Source organism: Hirundo rustica, chromosome 5 (genome assembly GCF_015227805.2).
Source record: "Hirundo rustica isolate bHirRus1 chromosome 5, bHirRus1.pri.v3, whole genome shotgun sequence".
NCBI classification, from domain to species: domain Eukaryota; kingdom Metazoa; phylum Chordata; class Aves; order Passeriformes; family Hirundinidae; genus Hirundo; species Hirundo rustica.
Window position 1 is genome coordinate 25174023 of NC_053454.1, and position 12301 is coordinate 25186323.

Sequence of the window (12301 nt, forward strand, 5' to 3'; positions counted from 1 at the left end):
ATGTGTGAGTGGTGGTGGTACATCTAAAGGCACAAAATATAGTCTGCAGCATATGAAAGGAGAGAATAAAGACAATTGAGAATTTTCAATGAAATGTGAAAATGTACTTAGCATCTATAGAATTGTTCAAAAGAACAGGTCTCTATTATTCAATTCCCAGGTGAAAATAGCCAGAGAAAAAATCTGAACTTTTCTTGGGTTCCTCTTTCTGTAGTGTCACAAATAAAAAGTTGCTTTGGGTTTGCATTGGCAAGGTTTTGGTAGTGGGGGGCTACAGCGGTGGCTTCTGTGAGAAGCTGCCAGGAGCTTCCCCCATGCCTGAGAGATCCAAAGCCAGCCAGCCTCAAGAGGGACCCACCACTGCTGGCCAAGGCCAAGCCCAAGGGCAGCACTGACAGTGCCTCTGAGATGACACATTTAAGACAGAGAAAAATTATATGAGCAGAAGCAACGGCAGTCATAGAAGACAAGTGAGAATATATGACAGAAACAGCTCTGCAGACACGACAGAAAAGCTCTGCAGACACCCAGGTCAGTGGAGAGGGAGAGGGGGGAGGTGCTCTAGGCACCAGAGAAAAGATCCCCCTGCAGCCTGTGGTAAAAACCATGGTCAAGCAGCTGTACCCTTGCAGCCCACAGAGAGGTCCATGGTGGAGCAAAGACTGATCTCCAGCCCACAGAGGACCCCATGAAAGAGGAGGGAAGGCCTGGAGGAGGCTTTGACACTATGGAAAACCTGTGCCGGAGCAGTCTTCCAGCAGGACCTGCAGCTCCATAGGGGACCCATGCTGGAGCAGTCTGTTCCTGAAGGACTGCACCTCATGGAAAGGACCCACATCAAGAAGAAGTAAAAACAAACACAGGAACACAGAGTAATAATAAAATTATCACAGTGAACTGACAAAAGAACATAGCTATGTGGATTTAAAATTCTTCATCTTGGAGAATATAATAAATATTAAGACTAATTTTTGTTCTTTCCTGCTTCAGTTAACAAAGAATATATACCTAACTACATTTATTTTATCGCTATCATTGATACTCCATATTAGTTCAAAGATAACTGTAGCACTAAGAAAACTAATTTCTGATTTTCTGTCACTGGCATCTAATGCTGCTATTCAAATACATGTGGTGCTTCTAAATGCTATGACCCATTAAAAATGAAGCAAGAATCCAATAACCTGCACAAGATTAGCTTTTCTAATATTGTTGACACTAAATGCATAACAATAAATGCATTACTAAATTAAACAGATTGTAATCTTGCACTAAATGAAGGCATTATGAACCAGTCTTATTCTCCTTCATTAAGAATGCAATCAGATTTATCTGCTAGAAAAAACACATTCAAGATGTATTTAATCAATGATGACAAAAGTTTCTTCTTCCAATAACTTAAAGCAAAGTTGAAGCAATATAGCATTAGGCCATAATTCATTTGGGATAGTGCAGGTCAACAATATTAAATAGATGCCATAAAGAAAAGGGATTAAAGAGCTCAGCTTTAAAGTAAACCTCATAATACCAACCCTTAATGTTAACCTAGGACTTGAAACTGCATTGCAAGAGAATACAAAGGGAAAAGCAACTTCTTTCACTCATTAAATAATACATGTTAAGTGTTGCTTTGAATAGCTAGAAGTTATGTTCCTTTGAAAGGAACAGTATTCCAGTAGTTCGTCCTTAGCTCTCAAGAAGGTCATTGAAATAAATTTCTCATTGATTTTCAATGATTTTCAAAAACACTTTGTCAAAAGCAATAACTTCTGTTTAATTTTATTTTAATATTAATATATTTGCTATACAATGCAAAGATGGGTATCTATCAAGTGACTACTCCATATAAAAACCAAAAATTAAGTATGATCAATAAAAGTGTAAATGAATGCCCCCTACAGTTTTTATATTCCCTGCTGAATGTAGCTTGTTTCATTAACATAACTGTAGTATGGGCTTCTCTTGTCATTGGATGAAGTATACTTCAAAGCATCACCCAGATGAAACCTTGAGTGTACCAGCCCAGCTCTAACTGACAATATTTCAGTACAGTCAAAAACCACTAAAGAGCAATAGACAAACTTTCCTATGAAATTCTAACTAACTGCATATTTTTGTAACACATTCAGGCAAGAGACCAAAGAGTATCAGAAATCCCAGTGACAACTGCTGCCAGTAGGTATGGAGAAAGACTGGGAGATCCACTTGAGGCTGTGTATATAGGGAGCCCATTGACAGCTTATGCAGACAACCTCATCTAGAGAATAAAAGAATGTAAGGAAATAGCTCCTCAGTGAAAATCCAAACCAACCCAATGAAAAAGGCTAAGCCTGAGCAGCAAATGCTGCATGCTAGGGCTAAGGTTTCTACAACAGGCAGAGCCTGGATGAGTCTTGTTTCCCTGGGTTCAGGGTGCCAGTCTACGCTGGCCTGGAGGGGAGAGTGCCCTGAGTGGAGCATAGGTTTCATGTTTGTGTGGCAGGAATAAAATACTAGCATAAAACTGCTATGTCTGCAATAAACCTATCATTCTCACTAAGCAGATTTCAGGTCCTGTGTCACTGAGTGGTGTGATTCTGTTCTTGCAGCCCTCCTGTGCACTCCCCTCAAGACATCCTGGAGCAGGACACTTCATTATCGATGTTATACTAAGCCCCAGGAGAGCAAAGCAGCAGGCAGCCATGCAGATACTACTTATTCTAAAAAATATATAAATTAAACAGAAAATAAATCAAGAACAAGAAAGAGATGTGCAGGAAGGGACCCATTTCAGGAAAATTATCCCAGGGCCTTGTAAACAGTGACACAGTAACAGAAAGTGCATTTTAGGAAGAGCAGATGCAAGATTTTTGTGGAGAAACAGTCACACTGTCCTAAATGTATTGGAGTGGATACAGAAAAGGGCAAAGACAGAGATATAGAAGGATTTGACAGTGTACTTGCAAGGCTGGAAAACAGGAGTGTACATTGTCATAATCAAAAATGGATAAATTCACAGAAGATTTTGAAGGAAGACAAAAAAAACCCTGCCTGATAGCTGCCTAGAAAACCATGGTAGAATTCTGGTCCCACTGAAACCACTGACCTATTTCATCTGACTTCTGACTAAGGCTCATATTCAAACCTGCAATTTCCATGCTTTGTGTGGCATGTTCTCTACCAGGAGCGACAGTAAATGCTTTGTTGTGCATCATACTTAATATGCATTTGAGTCTGGCCTATTTTTTGAAGAGTACATGGTGTTTACTGATGACTAATCACACAATTTTATGCAGCATTTTTGATGGCTGATTCCACACAGACATTAACTTTATTTTGCTAATATCTTTTTATTTAAAAGCAAACAAACTAAATTAACTTTGCTTTGCAAATAAGAAAGACATTTGTTACTTTGAGAAACACCATTTTATTGTTCTGCTGAACCTGTCTGCTGCCTCACAGTAGTCTCCAACTTTAATTAGTGAAAAAGTGTTGCCCAAAACCCCAGAACAGGGTTTCTTTAAAAGAACTTCAGCTTGAAATTTTGACACAAATAACTCAACAAATTCAAATTTAATTTGCCTAATTTACAAATAAAATTAGAAATTTGCTTATCTACCAAGTACCAGAATACTTGAGTAATACCAAGGTAAGATATTTCAGAAAATCATCCAAGTTTACTGAACTTACTTTTTAAATAGAAGCATCATATTTTCTATTCTGTGATTTATTTTTTCCTCTTAAAAGAGTCAACGTGGTAGAGTTTGCTTGCATGCACTAATTTCCAAAATCTTTGGGATTCTCAGGAGATGTGTAAGATGCAGTTGAAAGCTGTTTGGACTAGAAATCATATCATATTCTACAAACACTTTAACTTGAATGAAAAAGCCATTTACTTCAGAAGTACTTTCTAGCATCTTCAGCTATTGCAAACAGAGCTAATGCTACTCAGTATACTCACCAAAGACTGTCCTGGCAGGTACAGACTCTCTGTTCAGCCAGAATGACACTTGAGACAGAATGACAGTCATGATACAGGGGAGGTAAGTCTGAATGACAAAATAACCAATTTTTCTCTTCAAGTGAAAATGAGCCGTCATTACTGTATATTCACCTAGGTGCCACAAACAAACAAAATGCAATGAAACAAAAGGTTACCATCTTAATAGTGTCCATTTCTTTGATAAGAGAAAGTCTGCTATATTCATATGAAACAAATGTTCTAGGGTTATATTGTACCAAGGTATTTTTACCATTTAATAGACAAAATCTATGTCATTTACAATATGAAATTTAAAAAATATCCCAACCCTGGGTTACAAATCTTAGGATTTAACATGGAGCTCCAGGTAGCATTTTAAAAAAACAGTTAGAGAGGGCACGTTCACCTCTGCTATCACCAGTTAACTATCATTTGAAGGAATCAGTCAAGTGCTGTTTTGTGTTACTGGTACAGTACATGCCTAATGGAACACATTTTGCAACATTCTTTTTCAGAAGCCTTTAACACCACTTGGAATATAGTTTTCACAGCCAGTAACTGCCTTTTTCTCCAAAATATTTTTTTACTGACCTGTACTTGACTTAACTGTCTCTTTTCCAATTGTTTGGCCTAAAAGATCATACTGATTCAGTCTTGATCCATCTGGTGCCACTTGCACTGAATCTGAAGCATTATAAGTCCAAATGTATGTCACTTCTGAAGTTGTGTATGCATCTGTGAGAAACAAGGTAAAATATTTCATCAGCAATTTAAATTAAACAGCATCCATCAAAACTCACAGAATTACAAGAGCTACTTATTTTTCAAATAAAAACTCACCCCAAAGAATTTTAAATTATGTATTAAAAAGTATCTTTGGCTATAAAATAGCTTTACTGTAAATGCCTATTGCAGCATGGGAACAGGGCACTCACTCGTGATCATATTAACCACAATTTATTTCTATTAAACTACAAACAACTTTGTATCTACACTGTTAAAGAACTTGCCAGAGATTAGATATTATATGTATTCTATAATTGTGATAAGGCAGATGAAAAGAAGGACAAATTGCAAGATTTAGGACGCACAATATTTTTAAAAATTCATTCCTGTATATTTTTGACCTTCCATTATCTCCACTCTCAACTTTGGGGATGTTTCACAAGAATTTTTATTATTAGTTGAAATCCAGACTAAAATATTGGAAATCAGCAGTGACAACACTCTGGTTCCTTGTCCTGCTCACCCTCTTAAATCTCACTAGTTGCCATTATTTTGGGGGACACACCAACATTAAACAGGCTGCTCTCTCAGTACATTCATGATCAAACATACATTTAGTATAACCTCTCAAAAGACTAGTATGAAACTAGTATGAAAGCAAATCAACACTATATTTTAAACAGCACTAGTGCCTCTCTAGTTAGTAAGGGGAAAAAAAAGTACATCCTGAAAGTTTTTCCAGTCTAATATTCTATTAACAAATGGAATATGAAAGGAAAAGGGTAAACCACTGATGGAAGAAGTTGTGCGCTCATTTTGATTGACTGAGACAAGTACATTTTAAATCTTACACCATAATTGCAGTGCAATTAAAAAGTAAAGCATCATTACTGTTGGTCTGCAAACAGTTGCACTTGAGAAATCTCTAGAGGCTCAGAAAGTAGCTTCTTCATGCAGAAAGCCATAAATTGCATGACTAACAAAATCTAGCAGGTGGGTAGCAAGTAGAGATTTTTAACACTTCCCGTCTATCCTTTCAGCTTTCCACAAAAATATCTCTCCTTTAATGCCATCCAGCAGTATGGAAAATTGTTGATTTGTCTCCATTCTCTTCACTGTCAGCTACACTTTTTGAAAAGAATAAAGAAAAGCAATCTATTAAGCTTCAGCTTCTCCCATACATTGTTTGGCTTTTCTCTTATGTATAAAAAGAGGCATTCATACATTCTGATGATCCTCCTAGCAACGTATATGAAGGGCTGTGACAAATATATACCACTGGCAAGCTTGCCTTAGTTAAACCAAAATCCTCAGGATTCATGCTTATTTTCACCACTATTCATTATTCAGATTCTATCCCAGAATAAAAGATGAAAAATGCACAATTCTCTAGAAATGAGTCCTAGATAAAGAAATAAAATGTGTGAAGCCATTCAAAATGAACAGAAATCAGAGTCCCCTGAATGTGCCAACAAGCTGGAGCACAGGTGACTTTGAGAGAAATGAAAGACACTTCTTTTTAAATCACATTGCTCACATTTAGTATTTCTCTGATTATTAGAAAATCTTAGGCAGAGAAAAAAGAGCACACTGGTAAAAAAACAATCAAGACAAAAAAAAAAAAAAAAAAAAAAAAAGACAAAAAAGGAAGTAGTTCACAAAAAGTCTAATATACCTAGTCATAAGCGTTTCCAACCTAAAACTGCTCATGAAGAAAGTAACCTTTTGGCCTGAGTATGAGTTTCATTATTACAGGAGTTTTCAAGTTGTTTTGAGGTTACATATGAGTCATTTTTTCCTGCAACACCTTATAAATCCAACATGCCTTGCTGGGCACTTATATGTAAATATTACTAGTCAGGAGCTGATTCAGGAGCTGATTTTGGATAACTTCTCCGGTGGTAGTTATTTAGGCTGCATTATGTATTACAAATATAATATTGAGGCAGGGAAAAGCTCCATGATGAAACAGTATTCATTCTAATCATCTTTTATTTCCATAGCTAAGATTTCCTTCAAGTGTGGAAACATCCTCAGAAGCGCAGGCTTCGTTTAATTTGCTACAAACTCCATGGAAAAGGGATATTGGATTATGATGGCGAGAGTGTGCACAGTGGCACAGTGCTATGACAAGCATCATGGGGTTAATGATGTTCTTAGTGGCAGCATATCCCGTTTTGTATTCTGTGGTTGCTACAATTATTGTAAAGTCAGCCAGAATTTATAGGTTATATCTTGTTTCCTCAAAAAAACCCGATTTCCTTTCCTGTGCTCAGCAGGGAATGCAGACTAAAGCCAAATTAAAAAAAAAAAAAAAAAGTTTTTAGTGTAAAAAATCCAGGAAATATATAATGAAGAAGAATGGCTGCAATCTACGAAAGTGAAACAATGCTGCTGTCAAAAATAATACCAAATTCACCTGTCTGCAACACTCAGATGCACTAAAGAATGAAATTTTTTTATCACATAAAGCCATTGGTTATTGCCCTCATTGAATAAGGACATTAAAAATATCATTAACAACAAAGATAAACTAAGTTATGGTGATAAATTTAAAAACCCACTCACTGAAGTCTTTGATCTGCTCTTTGTTAATACTACGCAGGCTACGTGCATCCAGTTCTGTGCTCATCAGTATGATTTGCACACTGCAATGAAAGTAGACTAGTGCAGTGATGATCAGGTGCAGGGTGATTATTGTTAACTGGAGTAATAAAATCTTTAAAATACACTAGAAGACACAACACCTGAATAGAGGAAAAAGATTTTGATGTGTCAGGTTACAATTATTTTTTTTTTAAAGTCCCATCTTGTGGTGTACATTTCTCATGTATCAAGTTACTGAAACAAAATTATGCTGAGAAATGTTAGATATTCACCAATCAAAGGCTGTACTTCACATTACATACTTACAGCTGCCAAATTTCAGTGGGCATGAGTGAGCATCCATAGGGAAGTCCTCCAAGTGCATTGGACATTCAGCTTGGACTGTAAGCCTGAAAGGCAAAAGACCTCTATGCATTTAAGTCATTAGCAGGACAAGAAAATCAGTTCCACAGTAATGAACAGAGTTCATGCCAATTTAGTAGACTGAATTGAAATTCTATATTGAACTAACAAGAATTTAAATCAGCTTTTACTTCTTCCGTTTTATGTGTTCCTTTGAAAGACATTTACTTATCACATCAAGAACCTGTAAAAGCTGACCTCAAAATTATGAACAAAGGTCATATAAAGAAAAATACAAATTAAGTAATGCCAGGTTATTAAGAACAGTAATTATCTTCTCATAATATTCTGAGGTACATGTGTGCCAATACAGCTCTTAAAGGCTCATTTAAAAAAGCATCTAAAATACAATTAACTTGCCAAAGAATCCTACTCCAGTCTTTGGATTTTTTTTTTTTTTTAAAGTTTGAATGGAAGATACAGAGAAAAAATATTTGTGTTCTTTCAAAAGATTACTGCTGCTCATTCTCCATGTTACTAGTGATTATTCTTTATGTGAAGTGTGGCAGTATGTTAACAAAGCATCTACTTTTTCTCATTTTATGTAAAAAACCCAGAAAATATCCCAGTATCATATATGGGGATTCGTACAATAAAAAATACTTTAAAACAATTTGAAGAAAGCTTTTCATGGACTTCCCCATTATTTTTAATTTAAAAAAAAAAAAAAGCCAAGGAAAAAAACTTTTGTTTCTCCTTCCTATCCTGTAAGTCTTCTCTGGGTAAAGACTTTTTCTGTATGCCTTTTCTTCCTCTTCATCAAGCCCCAAACATCAGTTGCATCCTTCTGTACTTCCAGTGGTTCCTAGTCATTGCATTCTCTGCTATTTTCTCTCAGCCTTCCACTAAAAATTTTCATATATTTCATATTGCTATTCCTCCACTCCCCAGGAATGTTTATCTGAATTCAAGGGGCACCAAGAGATAAGAATCAGCAAACAGCTGAAGGCAAAGGAAAGAACTAGCATGAGCTTCTGATGTAAATAATTTATGTAGACACAATAAAAATATCTGTTTAAAATCTAGGCAAAACAGATCAGTGTACACATTAATCTCATACCCTGAGAACCCATACTTACAAGTAACAAAAATGCTTGGTTAATTAAATTACCTGACCCAGCTTATAGCTCATAATGGTTTCAAACAGTATTTCCTATTTTTATAGTATATTATTATTATTCCCTGCGGAAGAAGAGAATTTCAGTCACCTTATACAGATAATTCTCAAATATTGATTTGAGCTGAAGCAAAAATACCACCAGGGGGGCTCAGTTTACTTCAAGCAAACTTTTCTGAATCTCTCAACCACTACATCATCCAATATCATTAGCAGTCTACCCATCAACACTCCTACTGTGACTTCAGAACTCTGTAGTAAAACTGGGTTTCAGGGAGACTGGCATGGAAAAAGTACCAGAGTAACATTAACTTGAGGCTCTGTCCTACTTTGGCTGGAGATTTAAGTCACATTCATGACAACTTCAATTTATTAAGTAGTTCGCAAAAAACAAAAAGAAAGAAAAAAAAAAAGAAAACAAAACAAAACACAACAAAACACAAAAAAAACAAAAAAAACAAAGAAAAAAAAACCCAGAAAAATAACACCAAAAAAAAAAAAAAAAACCACCAATACAATGAAAAACAACAAACAAAAAAAAAACCACAAAAACCAAGTAATGGCTTCTGGAAATTTGGTAAAATTTTCAAAAATATTCACATAAGCAATATTATTGCCAAAAGAGTACCAAATAAGAAAGTCTTATAAAAATAATATCTGTGTATACATGTTTCATATTCTGTATTCTATTTTCTAAGCAAATTTATTACATTTTACTAGCTAAATATTTATCCTTAGTCTACAAATGATGCACAAGATGGAAAATTAAAATTCTAAGTTAAATATTTTAGTCAGATATAAAAAACAGTATTATGGAGTAAACAGTTTCCCTTTAACTCTTGCTGGAAAGAATTTGGACCTTCTTACCTCTTTATTCTTGCTCTGGTTTTTTATTTCCCCTGATCTTTAAAAAATTGCTTAGGAGTTCAGTTCTTCAGTACAATGCTGCAGTACAGCTAAACTCCTACACTATTTTAATCATTCTAAGACAGAGTTGGTGAACTCTACCTGAAAGTCAATAACTTATTCAGGTTTTCAGTATCTTCAGTACATTACAAAAATATGAAACTGAGGCACACATAGGAAAACAGATCTAACTCATTATCAGCCAAGACACTTTTAACAGAAATGGAAACAAAACATACATTTTTCTAGCTTTCTTTCTGCTTAGAGAGAAATAAAACAAAGGAAAGTCCTCCTGAAACAGATTTAATTGTTCAAATTAAAAAATCAGATCAAGAATGAGCTTGAGTAGAAAAGATGAACAGACATACCTCATGGTGTACAAGAGTGTCCCATCGTCCTGGATTCGGAGAAGCTTGTTTGGCATTGTCATGTTATGAGCCACTGACTTCTTCCCATTGTGAAAAAATGTATCTGGGGTCCAGATTTTGCTGGCCATTAGGTTGTTCAGCCTAAGAATGTTCATTGGGCCTTTAAACTTTAATCTCTCATCCTTCCATCTCTGACGGAAGAAAACTCTATCGTGTACTCCTGTAATGGAAGAAACATGCTTTTTTTGACATCATGAAACACTAATCTGCTTTCTGAGAACAAAAATAGAAAGCTTTGTTTGCAAAATCCCCTTGGTAAAATTGTCAAGGAGAACAATCATCACCAAAAAAATGTTTAGTACTGAGAATAATAAACAGGAAATCAATATATTAAGAGTATGACATTCTTCTTTCTGATTGCTAGCTGTTGTTTTATATTGGACTCTTTCAGTACTTAGATTTCTGTATCTGATATAAAAGTATCTGTGACATGGGTAATTTCAGTAAACACAGTAAGGAAGGAAAGTAATGAAAAAATACACAGGAAGACATTTAAATAGTTCTTTCAGCATCTTCTGCTGTAGAGTGTAGCGTGAAATGCTGTAACTCAGAATTTCAAGAGTATGGAGAATGGCTGAGCCTGGAAGTAATGAAACAAGGCAACTCAGAAGGGGTACAATATACAAGCAGAAATACAAGATTTTTCCAAAGAGGAATGTAAGGCTCTGTAGCCTTGTGGATTTTATGAACAAGAGTACATAGGTAGAAACAACAGCTGATGATTAACAGGGGACACCACTGACTGGTGAAGCTTATTCTGATGCCTAGTCTTGGGAAGGCAGTACAGTTGGGAAAAAAAGGATGCAAGCAAAACCAGACTGATGACCTAGACCAGGTGCCTGTGTCAACCAGTGCTTGGCATACAATCTGGTAGGTTTTGTTGCTGTTTAGTTGGTTGCTGGCTGGGGTTAAACCACACCACAAACAAACGAAAAACTGATTAAACATTGAAAATGTAAATTCATCAGCAGTCTTCAAAATGGAACTGTAAATGGATTTAGTATTTTGCTTCTGTCAGCACAGCATATAAATTGGATATAGGAGAACTTAAAAACTATGTTGGAAGCAAACTGTATTCGGCATATTGGCAAATGCTACCTTGGTGCAATTTTGTTTTGTTGGACAGGTACAAAATGTGGTCTCATGACTTCAAAATATTAGTATGCTGCAACAGTCTGTACTACTGCATTTGCTCTGCATAAACCATTTCCAAGTAAACTACTTTGAATGGACAAGGCCTGATAAAATTTAACCAATATAAATTTTTCAAGAGATTTCAATAAAAAAGTGACTTCAAGGAACTTATCAGCCCTTATAATTTTCTGCTGGCTCCCTTGCATGCTGATTAACAAGACTTAAGGTTCTTCTCCATCAATCACACAGCGATACAAAAAGAGTTCTGACTAGACAGCGACAAGAGACGGCTCTCTTCAATTCCTTTGGTCTGTGAGCCAAAGAACTGTGAGGACCTTTTCAGGTCAGGGCCAGAGGCCAAGGAGAGCATGAGGAACAAAGAAAAGAGAATTTTGTTTCATGAAGGAGCATGACAGGGGCAGGAGAGAAAGCAGTTCTCTTTATGAATGGCAACAAATGCAAAGAGATATTTTGAAAATTATGGATACTTATAAACTAACCTGATAAAAACCAGCAGCTCAGTTTTTTAGCTATACCAAGAGGCCATACATTAAAGCAATAAAATTTTGTCATTTTTCTAACTGAAATTTTAAATATTTAAAATAATATTAAATAAAACATGACAGTACACTGAAAATTAATTTGCTCTAATTTTCTTTAATCCCATTTTTATTACCTCTAATAATTTTTTTAGTCAATATATCTGTTTAATACAAAATTATGAACCTCTAAAACATGTATTTCTTTGATATTATACTTGATTTTGTTCAATACCTCATCACTCCTAGAGACACTGCCTCATAACACGAGATTTGCTCGCTTCTCTATGATAGACCACATTTAATTGTCTTTTATTTGCTGATCTAGATGTTGTGTTATTTGTTAATTATCACGTGACTTCAAATCCCATTTACAAATAACAAGTTACCTATCAGCAGACCAGGGAAAGTGACAAAATGCATAATATCATGGAGGATCAGGAACAACAGGAGAGTATATGAAATCTTGATCGAAGTACCA

The 12301-nt window shown here is 35.5% G+C and overlaps 1 protein-coding gene across 1 annotated transcript in view; it reads right to left on the bottom strand.

The window, feature by feature from the left end:
• Positions 1–12301, bottom strand: part of GABRA2 (gamma-aminobutyric acid type A receptor subunit alpha2) — a 65446-nt gene that overhangs the window by 16180 nt on the left and 36965 nt on the right. The window contains exons 5-8 of the mRNA XM_040063992.2: positions 10088–10292; positions 7601–7683; positions 4553–4696; positions 3941–4093 (exon numbers count right to left, since the gene is read on the bottom strand). Coding sequence (XP_039919926.1) covers positions 3941–4093; positions 4553–4696; positions 7601–7683; positions 10088–10292 — 585 coding nt within the window. The remainder of the gene's footprint in view (positions 1–3940; positions 4094–4552; positions 4697–7600; positions 7684–10087; positions 10293–12301) is intronic.